Raw genomic sequence first — 24,586 nt, 5'->3', positions numbered from 1 at the left:
CTGGATAGAATCCTGCAGATTACAGAACCAACGTTAAGCAAAGCATGGAGATGCTGAATGCTCTCCGTAGCTATACATTTTGTCAATGCATTTTTATGAGGAGATGCTGATTGGTTGATTGCGGTGATTGCATGCGCATTAGCCTCCTAATGTTTCCCTGTGGGGAGGCCTTGGATTCTCTGTAATCATCAGTAATGATGATCTCAGCCAGGGGAGGTAAGGTGACCATTGCAAGACCTGTGCACCAGGAGAAACAAGGTGAGTAGTATGATTTTCTTAATTAAAAGGGGTGCATTAGTCAAATAGTTAAAAAAAAAAAAAAACACTAGCAGTAGGAATGCAAGTTTTTTTGTTTTTTTATTCTTTATTTTTGACTTCAATTCACAAGCACATGAGTACAACAGCGTATGTGAGTACCTTCAATATGAGGAAAGGGATTTAGTGGTAATTATTTCTGATGACTTAAAGGTAGACAGACAATGTAATAGAGCAGCAGGAAATGCTAGCAGAATGCTTGGTTGTATAGGGAGAGGTATTAGCAGTAGAAAGAGGGAAATGCTCATGCCATTGTACAGAACACTGGTGAGACCTCACTTGGAGTACTGTACACAGTACTGGAGACCATATCTTCAGAAGGATATTGATACCTTAGAGAGAGTTCAGAGAAGGGCTACTAAACTGGTTCATGGATTGCAGGATAAAACTTACCAGGAAAGGTTAAAGGAACTTAACATGTATAGCTTGGAGGAAAGACGAGACAGGGGGCATATGATAGAAACATTTAAATACATAAAGGGAATCAACACAGTAAAGGAGGAGACTATATTTAAAAGAAAAGAAAACTACCACAACAAGAGGACATAGTTTTAAATTAGAGGGGAAAAGGTTTCAAAATAATATCAGGAACCATTACTTTACTGAGAGGGTACTGGATGCATGGAATAGCCTTCCAGTTGAAGTGGTAGAGGTTAATGCAGTAACGGAGTTTAAGCATGCGTGGGATAGGCATAAGGCTATTCTAACTATAAGATAAGGCCAGGGACTAATGAAAGAATTTATTGGGCAGATTAGATGGGCCGAATGGTTCTTATCTGCCATCACATTCTATGTTTCTATGTGTAGAGCGTGAGAGCGGTAGACATATAGGGCAGCGATTGGCCAATCGGGTCATGAATTGAAGGATTTTTGATGAAAGTAAGGTGTACATGTTTTACAATGCTAAGAGCATCAAGACCCAGACTCTTATGTATTTGTGTTGCTGTGCTCTTATGTGTGGGCTGTGATGTGGCGTTGACTGTTGACTGTAGGGACAGCTGGTATCTGATGTCTAAAAGTATAATTTAATAAAATGCTGCGGATATCAGTCGATTGTGACTTGCTCAAGGACAATTTTTAAGATGGTGGTGTCTACGGTGTAGTATCTATTCGAGCTGAGGGTGGTAAACTTATGTGAGAGTTATATTGTAGAAACTTTGTGTTGGTGATTGACTGAAAGCAAGATAGCTAATATGCTAAAGTAAACAAACTGTGAAAAAAAATTTTTTAAACATATTAAGGCTGTTATAGTCTTGGATCTTGTGATTCAAGTTGTGATAGCAGCATATGGGGGGTGCCGTCCTCCACATTGCACCCCGCAGGACTCTTTAGATCTTTAGAGAGGTGTATGGTGGCCAGAAAGGTCTTTGGCGAGGTCCCGGATCATATGCCGTTCTCCCCCTGGAAGACTAGAAGTGTGCGAGCCTGCCGCCAGTGGTATTGGACATTATGCTTTCTGAGTAGGAATCTAAAGTGAGCTATCGATCGTCTCCAAGCCAGCGTATGACCTGAGAGGTCATCATAAAAGGTTAGTGTCATGGATTTAGAAGACACAGGGTTGTTTGTTCTTTATAGCCTCCAGCACTGCAGCCCTGTCTTTCTTGTTTTAGAACCGGATCACGATGTCCTTGGGCCCTAGGTGACTTGGGCACTCAGAAGTATCCATCGATTCCTATCCCTTTCCCTTGCTCTTGGGGTAGGATGTCAGCTAGTTACCGCTGGGGCAGATGTGGTGGTTCGGCTGTAGGGATGTCCTCCTATATACCTCTAACCTTAATATTTTTCCTGCACCTTGAGTCTTTCATATCTGCGAATCGTTGGGAATGGAGCTTTTCCTGTTGTTGCAGCTGCACCCCAGCCTGCTGCAGCGATGCCTGTTGTGAGGGGTGAGCTCCTGTTGTAGTCTCCAGGGCCCCCATACGGCCTTTCCGGCCCTTGATGTCTGTGCGGATTGCAGCTAAGTCAGTCAGTATGTTAGCCTGGAGGTCACCCAGGATGGCTTTGAGCACAGCAGTAGTCACTGGCTCTGAGTCTGGCTTAGAGGGGGCTGGTTGGTGTGTTTGTGACACCGGTGTCTCCCCCATCTCCTCCTCTGTGTAGTCATCCGAGTATTCTGAATAAGCCTCAGAGAATGCAGCCATATTGGATCCTGCTGCACCATGTGCTTGCCTGAAAAGATCTCCATTATGAGAGCCTAAACATAGATTGTCTGGCTTCATTTTTGGGTCTTGCAACCCATCACGTTCACTCACTGCTAAGGATGCCAGTCGGGGCGTTCAGGTTGGGATTTTGAGCCCCTAAGGTTGTGCCTAGAAATGCAAGTTTGTAGAGTTTTCGTTTAAGAACCTATTATATCAATGGTATAGTCTCAAGCTCTACTGACTTGCCAGGACATTGCCCACTTATTGTTTGAAGTAAATGAAATGTCACTTGTGATGACATTGCACATGCATCATCGACATGACTGTGATTTAATTAAATAAGAGAGGGGAGAAAAAGGGAAAAATGGATGGGATAGGAAGAGTCTTACAGATTTACATATAAATGAAAGACCAGGTAGTTAGGTGGGTGGGTCTCAGATCTTGCTGAAAGGCCAGACAAATGGTAAAAAAATTAAATTATGGACTGAAAGTGTATATTTTAACCAATTAAAATACAGTGGAAAGAATATAATTCTCCCAAGCTAACAGACTTGTAAATACATATACATAAAGATTTGTTTGCGTCAGTGTGTCTTATTCATTTCAGACCTGAAGATAAAATGAAAAAAAATAATTAAGCTAAATGCATTAAATCAAAATAAATGCCAACCTATCTGATTGCACAACCTATATATCATTCTAGCCACAATAGTCTTTACATTTTGTGATCTCATTCCCTGAAGATTATAAACTCATTTGAGCAGAGTCACCACTTGTAGGATATGTTTGCCTATATTACAAGTCTGTCGAAACTGTGGGGCTATATAAATAATAATAGTAATTATGTCAGAAAGATTCTATTGCTCTTTAAAAGATTAAACATGTTTTACCAGAAAAAAAGATAGATAGATAAATAGATAGATAGATACACAATTATGTGAATCAGTGTTTATTGTTTGAATCCCCTTTGTTTTCATGGGAAATTTGCACTATTCATAATATAAAAAAAAAGCATGATAATATAGTGTACAGAGTATGTGCAGTGCAGGTAATATTCACTTGAAAAGGGTTAACTGTGTTACCTAGGAATGCACATGTTTACATACAGTATAACATATACTCACTGATCGATAACACAAGCCTATGACCACATTTTGATTTTAAGCCAAAACTGAGGAGCCTCACACTCCAGTAGCTACAGGGCTATTCTATAAAAGTATGCAAATCTTTCACAACATGGACATACACATGCACTTCATTTCATGATGAATACCCATTACAGCTGATAGCAGTAAAACGTAAGGCTTAGTAGGTAATCGGAACCAGACGTCTTTAGCAGCGTAAAGGGAAAACATATGTACTTCATAGAACTACTTAGAAACATCTTTACCGTGGAAAATAAATTATAGCTAATTACCAAAACTCATGCTAGCCTTTACTGTCGGACTATTCTTTCTTCACTTTATGTATGTATATATATATATATTTTAAAAATAGTGAAAAATTGTTTGGGTGGAGCTATCACACTATTGCAACAATAATAACAGTTGACTTGACTTTATACTTCACCTGTTTTTTTAGTTACGATCAAGGACAGAACTTGACCAAGAGATCCTTAGTGACTGTCTCACCATTCAACCTCTGCAGCCAGCAACATCACCGCAGGATCCTACAGAGAGTGCCCTTGGAAGGTCTCCTGTCCCTGTGCATGATGTATACCCAGGTAAAACAATTTGGACACCAATATATGTTTTTATGAACAGAACACTGTAAAGTTAAAAATAAATATAAGTATATCATTGGGTTCCCTATTTAAAAAATATATAAATAAAATCAAAGCCATAAAATGTACCTGTAATTCTAGGCTGAGATGGTCTTCTATCTACAACCTGATCTGTCCATAATTAAACCATTCAGGTGCTACAGCGTAATCCAGTGCTTCTCAATGACTATCAATGAGTCCATAACCATTAGATACATTTGACATCATCATGTTGTGTGTTTGGAAAACACTACGTAGCAAAGGTCAGCTAGAATGCAAATATTTTGTAAGATTTTATCTAGTATTGCTGGATTAGGAATGAGGTTTTGACATTGGCTGAAGGAAATTTACATAGTAATTATTAAAAATATGAATGTGTTTATTGAAACTACACAGGATATATTTTAATAGCAGTATAAATGTTAATTAATCAAAGGCTCATCCAACTAGGGATATCTATCTTCACCTGATAGTAATGATGGTATCGCCCCATTGATTTATTTAAAGAAAATTCAGTTTGCTGATGGCTATAGTGGGCAGAAACATATTGAGGTCGGCGCAGGACTGTTGAAGCACTGATGTATTTAACATTTGGCCAACATGACCTTGGCCTACAGCAGCAGATTTGAAGGACCTGATGCATATTAATTGTATCTTGAGTTTTCATTGACTCTTTTGCTTTTGACATTGTCCACTTCTTAATGCAGCAGTCCACCTTTTTATTGAGATTTCATGTCCACTTCCTCCTTATGCATGACAGTGTCAGTGACCCATCCTATACAAGTACAAGTACACATACACAAAGAACAGTACTATGTTTTGTTGCAGACAGCAATATCCATAACATGGGTATAATGTATTTATCATTATTTTTGACATTTCATTTTTTTTCAAACAACTAACACATTTTTCATAGTCTTGAAGGACTTTCCATGGTTGGATGTATTTGTACAAATACTAAATAAATGACAGCTCCATGTTATCAAGCCAATGTCTTAAAGTCTCAAATTTATGTTCCAGTAAGAAAATGGGGTGAAGACAAACACATTCCCCTTGCACCAAAATCACTACAAAAATTACGAGTGATGTTAAGTTGCTAACTAAGCCAGTTCACAAACAACACCTTGTCATGGAATTTTGACAGTGGCAAGTTTCTAGACTTCGTGTACCTGTGTAATTCCCGTACTTGGCTAGTTTATCGACCTTGTGCACCTCTTTAATCCTAGACTCTTGACTACTCTCTCTGCCTTTGTCAGGCACATTACTTTGCTAAGCCCTGCCACTTCTAAGGAACTATAATATGCCCTGTCTGCTCTTTCTTGTCTTAGTATGTTTGAACTAAGTCCTACATGGTAAGGCATAGTCACATCCTGACATTGGGCAAACATCCTAAATGCATTACTAATGCTAACAGTTCCTGATAATGCTTAAAGGACTCCCTCACTTATCTCAAAATAAGACACTGTGTTTCTGCATTGTAGCAAGTAAAGCTTGCAGGTCATCCAAGGCTCAAGATGAAACATATTTGGTGAGACAGAAAATTAAGAAATTATATATGAGCAAAACTAATTGAACAGAAATAAAATACAAGAAAGATGAAAGGGATCAAATATCATAACCTATTTAAATTCCATAAGAAATGTAGAAATCCAAATATTAATAGCCAGCATACATGGCAACTATAAACTGTGTATCTCCAATGTGAAAAACAAACAAAAAAAACATGCCTTCATGGTCATCTACTGATTGAATTTCTGAAAGCAAAACACATATTATGTAAATATGGATAGGATTTGCTCAATATAATCTTATATTAATCTCTCAATCAAATAGACTCTGGCACGCCCTGCAAGTGGAATCATTAGTACATAACTATTGATGATAAAAACCCCTAGACTGGGATGACCCTCGCGACTCTAAACAATAGATTATATACTTCCTCTCCACCTCCTATCTCTGTCCCTTAGAGACAATGACGTCCAAGGAAAATTATATACTGATGAAATTTCAATCCAAATTGGGTCAGCTCATTGATGCTCTGGGGAAGTCTTCTCATTATTTGCGTGGCCTGATATTAAACTGTTTGTAACATATGCTATTAACAATCTTAACATAGTACATTAGTAATGCTGTTTTAGCCAAGGAAATTTACTTTATAAGAGGGTGAAAGTCATGACGTTAATGACCAACTAAGTAATGCATGCTTTAAAGCAGGGGTTCTCAACCCAGACCTGGGTGTGTCTAAGAGCATGGGTCCTCAAACTCCGTCCCCCCAGATGTCGCTGAACTACAACTCCCATGATTCTTTGAATTACATAGATAGCCAGAGAATCATGGGAGTTGTATTTCAGCAACATCTGGGGGGCCAGAGTTTGAGGATCCATGCCTTAGAGTCTAAGGTGTTTTTTTTTCTTTTTCTAAACACCTTAGTCACACCTAGGTAATCCCTTAGTTCTGGACCGGTAGGGGGTCCTTGAGGACTGGGTTGAGAACCCCTGCTTTAAAGGAATGGTTATAAAACCTTGCACTATTCATTTACATGGTCAAAACGGTAACACTTATACCCCTCCTCAAGTACTTATTTAACAGCACTAGTGTCGAGCAGTCATCTTCATTTTCCCATTGTGGCCACTTAAGTGTGACATAAAGCCTGTTCACCACTCTTAAAAGTGAGTTACTTCGAGCACAGAGTGTAGATATGAATGTATGTGGGAACTGCACAACTACACACTATGTATTTTGTATGTTGATATATTTTATGAGAGATCTCTTATTTAAACAAAGTCTTTCAGCAGATTGTGTGGTGCATGTATTTACCGTGCATTGTTCCAAATTTAAGAAATACTTTCAGAGCTAATTTTTAATATATGTTACAAGAGTATACTGGTACTATAGAATTTAAAGATCCTGCTTCTGCAAACATACACTTGGAGGCTGAGGGTGATAGAGATAGTGTGTATAGAGACCGCATAGACAAGAAATATCTACATGTGAGGGAACATTAATTGGCAGAGAGACAAATCTCGGCAAATTATTGGCTTTTTTTAATTGTAAGGGGGGATTTCAAGTGTTGAAGTGGAAGGTGATCAATCACTAACCGCTCACTTTTTGAGCTCTATATCTTAAGCATTTATATTATTAACATACTCGTATTATATTTGTATGATTATTTAAACTGTTTAAGTTCCATGTCCTTTATATTGTTCTCTTGTCATAGTATGATACGTTTAATTTTTTTTTTTGTTGCTATAATCATATTGGTATCTTATTCTATTTCCTTATTTTGTTTATCTATACTGCAAACTCACGCCATGTAGGTTATTGCTTTATATTTACATTACTAAATAAGTTTGGTCTCCGCAAAAAATAGTAGAAAATGGTTAAAACTGGTTTCCAATTATATGTTGGGAAACTTCATTTGATGGACTTTCCGAAAAACAGGTTTAACCAATTGTAACCATGTGTATCATAATTGGAATCATGTACAGTGCAGTGGAAATGGATGAAGGGTGAAGATGAGGCCCACTTTACTACATTTAAGAGGGGATTTTTTTGTTGCTGCTTCTGGCCAGTTGTTCGGTTAGCCATTTTATATGGACGACTTGCATTCAACAGGGGCCATGTGCAGCGTATTTGTTTTGTAATCAGAGACACAAACCTGGACAAAGGTTTCATTTATTGAGAAATTTTGCCCTGCAGGAAAGCTATAAATCACCCAATAGAAAAATATAAATCTCTGTTTTGGAATGATCTGGAATTCATACGTGCATTAAAGCCATAAAAAAGACTATGAGACGAGTTAGCTATTAACAAGTCCACAATAACCATTTATAAGTGACTAAACCTTTTCATCAATAAAGCATCAAATGGGAGGGATGTATATTTTATGATTATTACAGCTCAGGAAAATCTCAATTTATGTGACTTTTTTTTAGCAGAGGGCAAATATATAAAGAGGTCACTTAAATCACTTTGAATTAAAAAATACAAAATATAATTTTTATGAGTAAAACAAATTCCACAAAAGAACATGTGAATGGAGAAACTGTACCTGTTGGTTTAAGAATTCTCTCACCATCGTATGTTGTCTCCACAATCTAGCACATTTAATATGCAGAGCTTTTTTTTGTAAAGTGTAAGGATAAAAAACAAAATACAAACATGTACATAAAAACCAGGGGAAATGACTGATCTGCCCTGAAGGGTGTTTGTTTTTTTTAGCACGGTGACAAAGTTTTAGATACCCTCTTAGACTTAAAGAGGTGTTAATAATATTTATCAGTTTATGATTACAGTAAGCCAGAACTTGCCAGACAAAGAACAAAAAAAAGCTGCACATTATAGCTATGCTTTAAGCCAGAATGCACAACCTGTTGAGGAATATAGTAGTTTGCTTTAGGTGGTAAAGTATAGTTTTAAATAATTTTTACAGATCAGAAATGTACTTTAAATTACAAATAATCCAGTGCAAGAGTATCTGTTAATCATGTGCTTTATTTTTTTTATTATATACATTAAATGTGATTGGAGATTTCACTTTAGCTTTCTAATTCATAATTATAGGACAATATCAACGACCATGCTATATGTAGTAAAACATAAAAGACGGAATTGTGTGGTGTTAAACAGTGAATATCATATATCAAAAACAGAATTGTGTGGTAAATAAAACCAAGGGTGAATATTATGTTCAGACACTCTAAATCACCAAGTATGAAAGCATATATCCATAAAAAATGGGACATCATAAGGACCAAAAAGTGCTATTAAAAAGAATTGCTAGACACCGTGTATGGATCCCGGCGGCCATTAGTTTGGTGGGGTAGATACTACCCATGTCAATGTGAGCACTGGACAGCAGATCAGGAGTGATAGGAGGGGTATTTATGGGCAGGGGGTTACCAATGTATCCCAATGGAAATTGGTTGGAACTGAGCTTGACCTTGTCACCCAGACCCTCTCCTCCAACACAAGGGATCTGGACACAGAGTTGGCTTCCGACCAGGATTTTAGACACAGTGATAGCCAGAGTGAGTCTTCAGGGCTATATTGTGCCATGTTTATGCTGTTTCTGCAGCGTTGTTTGTAAGTGTATAACATTTCTAGCTTTATTGATGTTTATTACGGTTTTACACTTGGTATATTTTTATTCTTTTTCTTAAGTGATTAAAAATTGTAAAGATTGGATATAATATAATTTACTTATCCTTATGGTATTCTATTTTTATGGTAATTGAATGTCTGTGAAGATTGGTTATTAATAGCACTTACTGGTTCTTATGATATTCAATTGTTAAGGGTATGTTCTTTCATACTTGGTGATTTACATTTGTGGTGTCTGAACATAATATTCATCCTTGGTTTTATTAACCTCACAATTCTGTTTTTGATATATGATACTCACTTATTTTGTCTTTTAGGGTGTTTCAGAGTTAACCAGTGTGTTAGTGGTACTACTGGCTATCACTATTATATTTCTTTTTTTTTTTTTTTGCTTGATGTAGTGAAATTGCTTTGAAGTGTCTCTGTCGCGGCATATTTAACTTACCTGAATTGATTCTTCTTCTCTTCCTTTCTCTCATTCCTTTCTTCATTCTCTTCTATTTATCCTAAATTACATGAGTCAAAATAGTGTTATTTACTAATATTAGAATTCAATGTGAATTTCAAATTTAAGGCCAGAGTAGCCAAACTGAAAGCATAGTTAACTTAGAGAATGTTCCCAATTCAGCTATTTTGAACTTAAACTTGAAATTCACTTTGAATTCACCTTGAATTCTGACTTTAGTGAATGATCCCGTTTGTCTTATGCATATTGCATACCCCTTACAAAACTTGACAAAAGGTGGAGCTGCATTGTCAAGTTTTGTCATTTCCCCAAGCCGTCATTGGTGACGGGTATGGGTGAAAAGGGCATTTTCTATGGAATTGCATAGACGTCAGTGTTGTAATCTGACGTGGGCTCTTGGAAAATGAAGTACCAGGAGCTGAAGAGGATCCATCAGATGCTGATGGCATTAACTGTGAGGGACAGGTTCAGGTAAGTAAAACTTTCCATCCCGTGCACCCCCGGTCAGTGCACTGGAAGCAGCAATATTACTATTAGAGTGTCTTTGTAAAATATGCAAACACCCAAGAAGGTGACAGGGCCAATTTATGGAATATGTGGTACAGACAAAATGTGTAACAATGGTTGGATTCCTACCTTTCAAAATAATTTCTAAAAATTTCAATAATTTATTTTCTCATGAACTATGCTTTTTTTTGTATTAAACACATCCACACATAGGTTTTTAAGAATTTTATTCATTAAACATCAAATTCTAATGAATATCAAAATTACTAATTTTAGGCAAAAAAAATTAGATTTGAGAAATTATCCAAATCGATCATAATCACGTTTTGGCTATTTCTCCCTGAATTTTGCACTTTGATTTTTAATCTACTACTGTTCATTGTTTAGGAAATAACCCACTAAATATCACTGTGCTTGTACAACTATTGTCCAACCCAGAAGTCTCATTGATGATAATACAAATATTTTGAAAGAATTGTCGTCATAGAGTTAATTTAAATGATCAAAAAATGTAAGCTAGGATGAAATCTGGAAATGATCACTCAGCTTGAAATTGTAGAATGCTTCAATTAAAATTAATCTTTATTCTAATGTAAATCTTCAACATTTTAAATAACTTCTATAAATAACTGCTATTTGTCTTATGAACTTTTTAAAATAGTACCTCCGTGTTTGCTCAGCTTAGCATAGATCTGTCCATTCTCCCTATAATATATTTATTGTTAATGTAAGATGCTTTCTTTTTATCGGATTTAGGGCCCCCTATTTTTGCTGTAGCTACTACTCTCTCGAGATGCCTGATGGCTTCTGTCATATCCAATGCTTTTCATATTGATGTTTTAAAAACCTATGGAATTCGCCATGCTCCACAAACATTATGTTTCACATAGAGAAACTGTGAATCTTATACTTCTCTATATAAACGCTAGTGATGATCATCATCATGAGTTTTTCAAAGGTTGTAAGCATCTTTCTGTGTGACACAACTAGAGATGTGTTCCCTGACAAATGTAAGCATTGCCATTTAACACCAACAGCACTGTTTTACATTGTCTAGAGAAAATGGAGAGCCTCCATCAAAATAATTACATGTTCGTGCTAAGAGTATCCCTCTAAATCTAAGGCAGCCTGGTGTGCATTCACGTTAGGCTAAACTGCAAGTTATTTGGGCAGTGGTATCACTGGTCCACCTCCTATACCCTTCTCTTGCAAATAGCATATGGATGCAGTTCATCCATTTATTATTATTATTATTATTATTATTATTATTATTTGTGGTATTTATATAGAGCAAACTTATCCCACAGTGCTTTACAATATTATAAAGAGGGGGGGATTTTACAATAAATGAGATGATTACAAGATGTTAGAGGAACAATCAATTGATGAGGACCCTGCTCCAACAAGCTTACAGTCTAGAGGAGGTGGACTATAAAACACAATAGAAAGGGCAACATGGTGGTTAGCAACCAAACAACAGGGTCGGAAGGTAGCATATCTGGAGGTGAGAGTGGAGTGTGTTCCTTTAACCCCTTAAGGACCAAACTTCTGGAATAAAAGGGAATCACGACATGTCACACACGTCATGTGTCCTTAAGGGGTTAAGAGAGAACAAGAGACAGGTTTGTGAGATAGATTTTATGATAAACTGTTTGCAGTACAGTACTGATCCAGTCAAATCCCGCATATCTCTTTTGGTTATGTCTTCACCAAACTTTATATTTCTCCACCAATGTCTCCTTTAATTTTTTTACTTTTGTGTCCTTCCCCTCTACTCTCACTTTTGTTTCCCTTCTCTACCCTACTTTTTGCTACCCTATATCTCTTTCACTTCCGCTCCATATCCCAATCATAAGTGCCCATTTACGAGTCCCTCCCCATCTCTACACACATACACACACTGACACACAAATACACGCACTGGCACATCCACACACACAGATAGACATACTGACACACATACACAGATACACACCGTGACACACATATACACACAGACACATACAAACACACTAGTACATGCACACACATTGACAAATACACACACACACAGAGATACACACACTGGCACATGCACACACACAGATACAAACACTGACATACACCCACTAACACACAGTAACACACACTGGCATACAAATACTGACTCACAGATACTGACATATGCACATACACACAAGTAGTAATTTTTATATTTGGCGCCACCCTCATGTCACTTCCTTCCAGCTGGCCAATACTACAGGCGCCCGGTTGCGCCCTTAAAGTGCACCAGAGGTAGTTCCTCCGCTGTCTCATATGGAATGAGTAAATGATCACTCTGTAATATCAGTAAGTGAGCTTAAAACAGTTTGAGACCTAAATGTGATCTAACCACAGGACATTATTTCTGTAATACTGTAAGAAGTAAATGCTATGTTTCAGCAGCTTTTGCACCATATTTGATTGTTTTCTTATTTCCCAGCTCCAAGCTTATAATAAAAAATGTGCACATTGCTTTACACTAAACCTCTAATAACAAGTATTGGTGTTTTATTTATTTTTTTGTGTCTGGTACCAAAGTGGTTATTCTGTTGGGTATAGATATCCAATTCCAAAGATAGTGTTGCACTCAAGGAACCAAGTAGTGACCAGTACCACCTCTGGAACACCTTGGAAGGGATCCGCAATCCCTGAGGAATGTTTAAGATCACAATCCAAAGGCTTCACAGTGTGGTGCAATTCATAGTGGTTTATATATGACTAAAGCTTGAGCATCATATGATTTTGTTCTCCTGATCCTCAATAAATCACTGCGATTTGCACCACACTGCAAAGCCTTTGCATTCCTATTCTGTTGGGTATAGAGTTATAAAAATATTTCTATAAAGAACATTGCAGTTGAAGAGTATCTTTAACTTAAACACAACTTTGATCATAAATAATCTATTCTGTCAACAAAATTCTATGGCGAATTCGTTTATTTGTGATTATCAGGGCCGGTGCAAAGATTTTTGGCTACACAGGCGAAGGTGAATTTTGCGCTCCCCTCCCCCCCCCCAGGGACAGGGGGACAGGGGCTGTAGTTGAGAGTTAGGGGCTGTAATTGAGTAGTTAGGGGCTGTAGTAGGGGGACAGGGGCTGTAGTTAAGAGTTAGGGGCTGTAATTGGGGGCTTGGTAAATGTAGTGGGGAATTGGGGCTGTAGTAGGGGGTTAGGGACTGAAGTAGGTTGATGGCTGCAAGTGGGAACAGGGGCTGTAGTGTGGGGGATATGGGCAGCAATTGGGGGGAGAGGGGCTGTAGTGGGGGTAAGGACTGTAGTAAGGGAATAGGGGCTGTACAAGGGAGTGGAAGGGATGTGAAGTAAGGGAGTTAGGGGCTGTAGAAGGGAGTATAGGGGCTGTGGTGGGAGCAAATGGGCAATGTGGTTGGAAAAGGGAAGTAGAGGGGGACACAGGGGCAGAATGGTGTGGGCACAGGCTGTAACGAGGGACACTGCGGCAATAAATCACAGGAACAGTATGGTGGGGGTAAATGGGAAGTAGAGAGGGGGACGGGGGGAACAGGGGCTGTATAGGGGGTAGGGGAAGTAGAGGGGGGAGACAGAGGCAGTAGAGGCGTGTGAAAGGGGGGCAGAGGCAGGGGGCAGGGTCTGTAGAGGGAAATAGAGGAGGCACAGGGGATAAAGAGGGGGTCACAGAAGCAATAGAGGGGGATATGGGCAGTATAGTGGGGACAGGGGCTGTAGAGGGGGGACATGGGCTGTATAGGGGGCGCATGGGCAGTATGGTGGGGTAGAGGCTTTAGAGGGAAATAGAGGGGCTGTAGACAGGGCAGGGGCTGTAGATGGAAATAGAGGGACTGTAGAGGGGCAGTATGGTGGGGCAGGGGTTATGGAGGGAAATAGAGGTGCTGTAGAGTGGCACATGGGGCAGTAGAGGAGGACAGGGTCAGTATGGTGGGGCAGGGGCTATAGAGGTGCTGTAGAGGGACACATGGGGCAGTATGGTGGGGGCAGGCGCTATAGAGGGACGTAGAGGGGGCATGGGCAGAATGGTGGGGGCAGGGGCTATAGAGGGAAGTAGAAGTGCTGGAGAGGGGCACATGGGGCAGTATGGTGGGGACAGAGGCTATAGAGGGGCTGTTAAGGGGCAGGGGTAGTATGGTGGGGCAGGGGCTGTAGAGGGGGCAGAGGTAGTATGGTGGGGCAGGGGCTATAGAGGGGGCAGGGGCAGTATGGTGGGGCAGGGGCTATAGAGGGGGCAGGGGTAGTATGGTGGGGCAGGGGCTATAGAGGGGGCAGGGGCAGTATGGTGGGGGCGCAGTATGGTGGGGGCAGGGGCAGTATGGTGGGGGCAGTATAGTGTATAGTGGGGGCAGGGGCAGTATGGTGGGGACAGGGGCAGTATGGTGGGGGCAGGGGCAGTATGGTGGGGGCAGGGGCAGTATGGTGGGGGCAGGGGTAGTATGGTGGGGGCAGGGGTAGTATGGTGGGGGCAGGGGTAGTATGGTGGGGGCAGGGGTAGTATAGTGGGGCAGGGGCAGTATGGTGGGGGCAGGGGCAGTATGGTGGGGGCAGGGGCAGTATGGTGGGGGCAGGGGCAGTATGGTGGGGGCAGGGGCAGTATAGTGGGGGCAGGGGTAGTATAGTGGGGGCAGTAGAGAGGGGCTGCAAAAAAAAAACAAAAAAACGTTTTGATTTAAAAAAATGAAATAAAAGTAAACATACTAAAAGTTATTCCCCTTCCCCTCCCAGGGGCTTACCTTGGGCCAGGAGGGAGAACCTTATCCCTGGTGGTCGGCTGGGACAGGCTGGAGCTGCTGCAGATAGTCAGGACCGCTGGGGAGTCTGGAAGCAGTAGAAGTCCCGCCCCCTTCTGACATCATCAGAGGAGGACGGCTGACTTCACTGCCAGGCTCCTGTGTGCTGGCTGCAGGGAGAGAGGTGAGATTAAAAATCCGAGTCTCCAGCTAGAGGCAGGGGATTCGGATTTTTGCGCCCCCCTCCTCTGGCGCCCTAAGGCCCTGGTGATTATAATAGATGTTACTGATATCATTTATACACACACATATATAAAATGCAGATGTAAAAGAGCATTTACATGTTCAAATAAAGTCGAACAATCTTTAATGTGTTTAAATACAGCATTTGGCATTTCAGTGTATATTATCCTGTTGGCCAGAGAAGGCATCTGGGCTTTTAAGCTATAAATGTGAGTGGTGACGGGCCCCTTCACATACATGTATATTTATTTTAATTATATTTTTCATCTTAATAATCTATTCTGATGATCTATTTCATATGTTAAAGGATCACTTTAAGTGTCAGAACCACTAGATGATGTTTTAGTGGTTATGGTGCCAGCTGTTCCCTGGCCTGTGCCACTGTTAAGAGTGTAACCGTTTTCAAACTGTTTAACACTTGCTTGGGCCTCCAGTTGCTTTTCACAGATATTGCTAACGTTAAAGTTCCTATTTTCACAGTAGTGTTAATTTAATTTATGTTTTGACAGAATTCATAGGCTGAGTAATGTCAACTGAGACTCTCAGACAATGAATTACATGTAGATAAGGACAAAGGTGATATATTTAATGGTGAAGGGTAACTTTAGCAATATATGAGAAGAGTGCGGGGACCCAGGTAGGTGTCAAACCATTCCAAAACATGTGTCTCTTAACAATGGGAAGGTGACAGGGTGTTACTGGCTCAAAAATGACTAAAAAAAGGCTGTAGTGGTTATGACGCTTACAGTGCCCCATTAATGTATGAATAAGTTAACCACACCAGATTATTAGGAATTTTAAGTTAAACGTAGCAAAATGTGTTAGCAAATAATTGTCAGGTAATTTCAGTTACAATATTGAGGAATACTATGATTGAGCTAGAATTTTATAATCTTAATAAATTGAGCATATAAACATATCCTGCTATAGTAACATTAAATTAGAACTATGCGCTTCAAGATAAATCATAATTATATTAAAGAAAACCAGCTTTATTATAAGAACACAAAAAGGCCTTCAAGAAGAGTATTTACAGTAGTTCAAACTGTCAAACATGATTTACATTGATGAATTACCAAAGTACTTATAGGCAGGCATCAGTCTCTGCAGAGACTTCTCTCGGCTCAGCTGCAAATTCAATTCTTTTTTTTTTTTAACCGTAACACATATTGCAAACATGCAAAGTCTACTGTCATGTGAAAGAAAAAAGAGAGATGTTTATTACATGATTGCATGAGATAACAATTATACAAGACAAGCACAAAACCTATTTGATAAAAGATTCATGGCAAAGATAAAGAAGAAACTAAACAGGAGAATTCCATTTGCTCACAGCCAGATTGCTCGTTGCTTGAAATGGAAAGCTTTACATAAAGAAGGGCACGCACTACATTTAGCAGAGACCCAATGCGCAAACACAACGTGTGCTAATTGACTGCGATTAGCTTGGTTGCAATTAAACTTTGCTGTTAACTACACATAAGTGATTACAAGTAATTTGTGAAATTTACAGAGCTTACATCACATGAATGTCTTTGCCTTTGCACCATAACAGAAACTAACAAAAGGCTATAATAGCTAACTTTTCCATTATTGTGCATACCCCATTTGTAACCTTATAGGTTTATATAACAGGAACAAAATTATTTTCCACATGGTTACCTTTGTGTAGTTAAAATATAATGATCACACTTCTTTAATTTTGGGTGAAAGTATTTTGTTTGTTTTCTTAAGTATATTGTTAAAAAAACAAATATGAACCTATTTAGTTTTATGCAAACAGTTTTGTAGCCTTTGCCTAGACAGACAGACAGACAGAGAAATATATCTTCAGACACACAGATATATGGATAGAATAGAATCAGACAGACAGATTATTAGATAGATTAGACAGCCTAGATAGATCGTAGACGTGTGCAAACCGCAACATTTTGGCTTGCCAAAAGTTAGTTAGTACATGGTTCGAATTTTAACTAAATCGATTCGTCCAAAATCCAAATATATTGCAGAAACTGAAACCGAAGAGAGCTTACAACCGCCGACACTGCAGTATTTGGCTGGAGATATTTGGGAAAGTAAATTAATTTGACGAGAGGAGACTGAGAATAAGGTTTCACACGAATGGGGAGCACTTGTATACAATCACAGAGCCGTAAACCGATCGCAGACACAAAACAGAGTTGTGAACTGGAGGAAAAAATCCTGCCGACAGTCCTTTGTTACATTTTAAAGTCCTGTTAGTATAAGGACCTTAAAGGACCATTTTAGACTTTTTTTTTAGAGTTCCCCCTCTGCTCTGTGTCCGTGCTGTGATCATCAGACGATAACAGCAGGCTTAGCACAGCTTTGCCTCCGAATACTTTAGCTGAGCTCATGCAAATCCTGAATCACGGAAGAAACAAAATTAAACAGTAATGCAATGGCGTTTTTGTTGTTTTGTGTTTCGTTGATAGCGTGTTTTGGATTTCAGACAAATCTTCCAAAAGCCGAAAATTTTTATGAAATCGAGATTAATCCGAATCCTAATGCACATGTCTATTAGATAGACAAATAAATATTACAAATCACACATACATTTTACTATTCAAATACCACACAATCAATGGAGTCTGTCTATCTATCTATATGTCTATCTATCTATCTATCTATCTATCTATCTATATCCTTAGAGAACATTCGGTGTATCATAAATTCTCAATATGACTGATACAGCTCCAAACACATATAGGTGACGCAATTCTTTGACATTTTATTTTTTATCAAAATCACAAGCCTGGTGAATATTTCTCCAACTCTGAAGCTCAAAAGTAATAAGAGTTTTTGATGTGTTCATCTGCCATGTCTAATCAATTGTTGCAGCTGACAGTCATTTGTAGTATCCTTGCTGTGGCTTTATAGACACCTTTGAGCTGTACAAAACATCTGTGACCCTTTAATAACTCCGAGATGGCCAGACAATGAACTTCCATTTCTCAGTCCCAGTCACACTTTCTCTATGAGAACACAGCAGTTGTGCCTTTATTACATTGCCCACTTGCAGTTAGTAAAACTTTAATCTTGTTGTTCACATACCAATTGTAACTGTGTTTCTAGGGATTTGCACTTAACCCAGAAAACACTTAAATGTTTATCTATGGTTTAAGTAGAGCACTAGGAAAAAAAATAGAGTGGTTTATATTTAATATGTTTACCTATCAATTAAAACAATGTAAGATTCATCACAGAAAAATACCTGCACTTTTAAATATATTTTTGATATATTATACATCTTAAAAACTTATTTTTAAAAATGCTTTTAATAAATTGTAGGTGAAGCTAAAATGCTATTGTGCTGTTATGTTTTTAATGCAATTTCTTTTGTATTTCGTTTTTGTTTTTTTTTAAATAATTATTATACTTTAAGAGTGCAATACATACAGTAATTTGTTAAGTTAGACTTCTTAACATACAGTATAGCCTGATATCTATTTTATTTAATTATTTAATACAATAAAGAAATTCAAAGATAAATTCACAAACAAAATGCAAAAAAAACCCACATTTTACAAAATGTTAACGGAAACTAAATTGATGTCTCTGCTTAAGCCATCGGACCCATCTGATAAATGGAAAAATAAATATTAATATTTAATAATAAGACTGTTTCAGACCAGTGAACATTTTGTTCAGTTATTTTAAATTAAGTTTTTCTGTTTTATACAAAAAAAAGCACAATTACACAATTAAAACATTATTAGCTCTTCCAAGATGTTAGTACATGTCATTACGTCTTAAACGGACACAATATGCACCCAGACCACTTCATCTTGATGAAGTGGTCTGGGTGCAGTGGCCCTGTCCCCTCAATCCTGCAATGTAAAACCTGTCCCCTGTGGCCCTGCCCACTTAATCCTGAGAAACTGTCATGTTTACATTGCAGGATTAAGACATCCTCTAGTGGCTGTCCTCACTTCTTGAAAATTCCAATAGGAAAGCATTGATTTAATGCATTCCTATGCTTCAATGCTTTCCAATGCTAACGGCAAAATGCACAAGGTTTTGTGCATTAGGTTTTTCCATCGCCGTGACGTCACTGAAGGAAGACAGATCTCAGCGCTGGAATCAGGTAAGTTTAAGAAAGTTTAAAAAAAAATCCTTTTACGAATGTAGGGGCGTGGAGGGGGAGGGCAGAGGGACACTATAGTGTTAGGAATACAGTTTTTTTCCTTTAACTATACTGGGCTTTAAAACAGGAATCCTAACGCATAGTAACATTTTGGTACGAGCAAGGCTAAATTAATCAATACCTGGGGCTTCCCTCTGCCAGCTGGGGCCATATTTAGTTGCTGAAACTGAGTAATGAACTGTATACAGCACTGTCAGCTTCAAGTCCATTGAGAACAACATGGCGCAACGAATGCGCTCAGCCTCTGCCAGCTACTGAAGGGAGACCCCACAGTCTGAGCAGATCCTGGCATGGTCTCTGTATGTCTCCAGTCTCCAAGCCAATGTTGATAGGTGCTGGGCTTTGCAGGCTGTCAGCACCTTTCACAATGTAATTGGCTGGGAAACCATGCTTCATTCACTGTTAGAGTAAAATCTTACTGAAATACTAAAAAGGCAGTTTATCGCAACACTATACCTGTCTACTGGTTTAACAAGGACGCCCATCTGCTGATATCAGTATTGATATTTCCTTGGTTTTCTTGGGGATATGGGTAGTGGTAGGGTTAGGACTAAGGCTAGGGTTAGAGTTAGTGTTAGGGTAGGGTTAGCTGTAGGCCTAGAGCTAGTATAGGATTTCTGTTAGGGTAAGGTAAGAGTTAATGCTGGGTTAAGGTTAATGTTGTTTTGGTGTTAGAGATAGTGTAGGGTTAATGGTAAGGTTAGAGTAGATATGTGGTTAGTGTTAGTATAAGCATATTAGGGGTATGGTTCATAGAGCAGTATGTGTGTGTTGGGGGAGGAGGGGTATAGTGTTAATGTTAGCTACCAAAAATTAAACAAGATCTTTAACATATTAGGCATTTAACATTTAGGACTGATATATAAATATATGTTGAGTTATTTTTGTTTAGTTGCACTGGATGTGTAAAAATTATTATAAGCACATTTTCTATTTTTTTTCATTAAATTCACACTAAACGTTCTGTTTGGTATACAAATAGAATATTAAAATAAAGTCATTTCTGTCCTTTAAAAAAAAAAAACAGTACATAAAATGTATTGAAGCACTTAAAGAGAAACCCTTCAATTACGTCGGAACAAATACATAGCGCAAATTCTAGGTTTTGTTTAATTTCACAACTTGGACAATCAGCTTCATCCTGATGGAGTTACTCTATCTGAGAATAGCGATAATAAAAATCCAGACATACAGAAAAATATTATTATTGGGAATTATTTATTAAATATTGTGTTGACAGTCATGTTGCACAATTTATATTAAAATGACTAAGCTGGGAAAAAATACACCTTTTAAAACTGGAATTTTCATTTGACTGCCCAGACTAGTCTTCAGGACTCTGTAGCACCATCCAATGGTTAGACGAGGTGTTGCTGTGTACACCATATGATCAGGCTATAAAGTATTTCCAGTTTATAAAACCACATGATTATTAACAAGACAGTGATTATTGGCCTTCTGGGGGTGCAGGTGTCATATGCTCTAAATAAATAATTAAATCCTTCTGAAGAGCGCAAATTGGCCATTTGTGGCTACACTTTATTGACAAAAAAACTGAACAGATGTACAGATAAAACACCTGACATTTCATACTATAACAGAAGGATACTCAAAGATTGAGATTTGTCTGCAACCTCCCAAGCTCACAAACCTTCTTTAAACCAATATTATACTTTTATTATTTTCATATATATGTAAAACAAACTAAAAATCATTTTAGAATGAATTAAAACCTTGCCATTGCTTTTATTTGCCATGACATAGCTTGACATGCAGAAACATCTGCTGTTTCAGAGCCCAGTTCAGATACACGAGCAAATAAATACAATACGGATTCAACAAGAATACATTTTATATCTTACAAATATATGTTACACCAAAGCATGTATTTGTAAATCGCATTGCTTGACATGGCAATCCTGCTCTAAATGCACCATGCTGTAACCAAAGAATAGGATACAAATTATATGATTACTAATCAACATATCCACATGAATTTCACACTGGGGATGGCTTGCCATCAGCAAAGATTAGGGTCATATAATATAGTGGGTTAATTATGTATGTGCAGGGTATATAGCAATTTACTATCGACCATAATCAGAGCAAGGCATGACTGTCTTCAACAGTGAACAAAGAAAGCTTTAGGTGAACAACAACCTGGGATTTAATTGCACCCTGGGTTTTCTACATGATTGTAGATTGCATGGAGAGGCTCCAATGGGTTAGATACTCTACATGTCACATAGAATTAGAACAATAAGCATCAGTCATTTTTTTTCTCAAGAATAATTTTTTTTAGGCTTATATGTTTATATATAATGCCTATTTATCCCTATTATCAAGTGTATGTTTAGATATGTGTATTTATTTATTTTACAAATCAAATTGTCTTCGGGGGAAGAGTTACATATTTTTTTCTACAAACACTGGTATTCTTATTCCTTTTATTTTTTTATTCTTTCTTTTTTTGAGACAATGTAAAGTACAGAAAGGAAAAAGCAAAGTGTTGGGTAGCATGCATTGCTATGGCAATGATACATGGGTTATATACAGTGCCGAGTCATCTGTCTCTTTTTTTTTTTTAAGAAGAGTAAAACAAGCAAAGTGACTTAATAGGTCAAGTGTAACAATATAAGTATTTCAGTCAAAATTTAAGTAGGTTTGCAGTTCTGTAGCAATTGGGGTACAAGAGAGTTGCAAGTATATTTTACCTGCGAGAAATATTGGTCCTTAAGCCCAAGGTTGTTACAAGGTTATGACCCTTGTTATGCAATTTTAGGCTAGGTGCTAGTGAGGCACAGGGGAGGGAGTGGGAGAGCATGCCCTGGTGAGTGGCCCCTGGGTAGTCACGGGTATATCCCTTGGTATTATTATTCTACATAAGAATATTGAGCGCAGATTATTTTCCCTTGTGAATATGTTGATATTTTTTCTTTTTCAATTTTTCCTTGTAGCCTTGATGTTGTCATTACCTTACACAATAGAAGTAGTTGTATATGTGATAAAAGAATAAATTACTAAACTTTCCTCCTAAATTTCAAACAAATATACCAAAGTTTTCAACAGCTCTTGCACCTTAAAGGGACACTCCAGGCACCCAGACCACTTCTGCTCATTGGAGTGGTCTGGGTGCCAACTCCCACTACCCTTAACCCTGCAAGTGTAATTATTGCAGTTTTTCATAAACTGCAATATTTACATTGCAGGGTTAACTCCACCTCTAGTGGCTGTCTATTAGACAGCCACTAGAGGTCACTTCCTGGGTTCTAGCACAGGTATCCTGTGCTAGAGCGTCGCTGGACGTCCTCACGCTGTGTGAGGACCTCCAGCATCGCTCAAAACCCCATAGGAAAGCATTGAAATGATTTTTCAATGCTTTCCTATGGGGAGACGTAATGCGCATGCGCGAAATTTCCACGCATGCGCATTAGGTCTCCTCGGCCGGTGAGCGAGATTAGTCTCGCCCACCGGCCGACGTAATCACTAGGAGGAGCGTCGCGGAGGCGGAGACAGCGGCGAGGGACATCGCCGCTGTCCCAGGTAAGTCACTGAAGGGGTTTTCACCCCTTCAGTAACCGGGGATTGGTGGGTGGGAGGGAGAGGGACCCTTCAGTGCCAGAAAAACGGATCGTTTTTCTGGCACTGGAGTTTCCCTTTAACCAAGCAAACTATTTCTCTTGTTTTAATAACTACTGGTAAACTGTTTTAACAAAAGGGTATTCAGTTAACCAGGAAGTGCCGAAACTGACCACAGACTTGCAAATTGTAGGTCAAAATAGCCATGCTGGAAATAGGAAAGTTGTAGAATTTTTCATGTGTAGCTCTTTTGGTCTAACATTTGTAATTCCTATTTTAGTAAATAGTTTTGTAGGTGTACAAAAGGATTCAGAAGGATTTATTATTGAGAAATGTACCAACAAACATGAATAGTTTCAAGAGAACTGGGAATATTACCATGTGTGCAGTGGTGAATGGCCATTGATTAATGTCTTACCAATAGTGATGTACCGAACTGTTCGCTGGCCCCCCCTATTCGTCATCATTGAGTAAACTTTGACCCTGTGCCTCACAGTCAGCAGACACATTCCAGCCAATCAGCAGCAGACCCTACCTTCCAGAACCTCCTGTACAGCATCCATTTTAGATTCATTCTGAAGCTGCATTCTTAGATAGAGAAGGGAAAGTGTAGCTGCTGCTCATTTGATATGGAAATGTATAGCTAGGCTAGTGTGTTCAGTGTCCACTACAGTCCTGAAGGACTCATCTGATCTCTTCTGTAAGGACAGCACCCCAACATCAGTCTGCTTTTTTTTCAAGTGTAATCTAATTGCAGTTGCCTGTCTGCCAGCTTCTGTGTGAGGCTCACAGTGGATACTGTGCCCACTTGCCCAGTGCCACCACTCATATCTGGTGTCACAATAGCTTGCATTTAAAAACAAAAACGTTTTTTTCACTGTTATAGATTGAATAGCAGTTAGTTGTCTTCAAGCGGGTGTGTCAGGCCAACAGCGTGTACTCTGCCAACCTCTGCCAGTGCACATTGCCACTCTTATCTGGTGTCGCAATAGATTGCATTTAAAAACCTCAAAACTTTTTTCACTGTTATAGATTGAATAGCAGTTAGTTGTCTTCAAGCGGGTGTGAGGCCTACAGCGTGTACTCTGCCAACCTCTGCCAGTGCACATTGCCACTCATATCTGGTGTCACAATAGCGTGCATTTAAAACCAAAAAACTTTTTTAACTGTTATAGATTGAATAGCAGTTACTTGTCTTCAAGCGGGTGTCAGGCCTACAGCGTGTACTCTGCCAACCTCTGCCAGTGCACATTGCCACTCATATCTGGTGTCACATTAGCGTGTATTTAAAACCAAAAAACTTTTTTCACTGTTATAGATTGAATAGCAGTTAATTGTCTTCAAGCGGGTGTGTCAGGCCTACAGCGTGTACTTTGCCAACCTCTGCCACTGCACAGTGCCACTCATATCTGGTCTCACAGTAGCTTGCACGCATAGTACCACTAATCCAAAAAAAAATGACAGGCAGAGGCAGGCCACCCCGCAGGGGCGTGGTGGTCGTGGTGATGTGATTCCCTTTTGCCCTAGAATAATGCCCAATTTTCAGAGGCCACGTACCCTGAACTT

At 38.9% G+C, this 24,586-nt stretch overlaps 1 protein-coding gene across 1 annotated transcript in view; it reads left to right on the top strand.

Annotated features, from left to right (window-relative positions):
- GLIS3 (GLIS family zinc finger 3) overlaps window positions 1-24,586 on the top strand; it is a 373,789-nt gene that overhangs the window by 288,605 nt on the left and 60,598 nt on the right. The window contains exon 7 of the mRNA XM_063457211.1: window positions 4,038-4,179. Within this exon, the coding sequence (XP_063313281.1) occupies window positions 4,038-4,179 (142 nt within the window). The remainder of the gene's footprint in view (window positions 1-4,037; window positions 4,180-24,586) is intronic.

This window comes from Pelobates fuscus, chromosome 5 (assembly GCF_036172605.1).
Source record: "Pelobates fuscus isolate aPelFus1 chromosome 5, aPelFus1.pri, whole genome shotgun sequence".
NCBI classification, from domain to species: Eukaryota; Metazoa; Chordata; class Amphibia; order Anura; family Pelobatidae; genus Pelobates; species Pelobates fuscus.
This window is presented reverse-complemented; position numbering and strand designations above follow the sequence as displayed.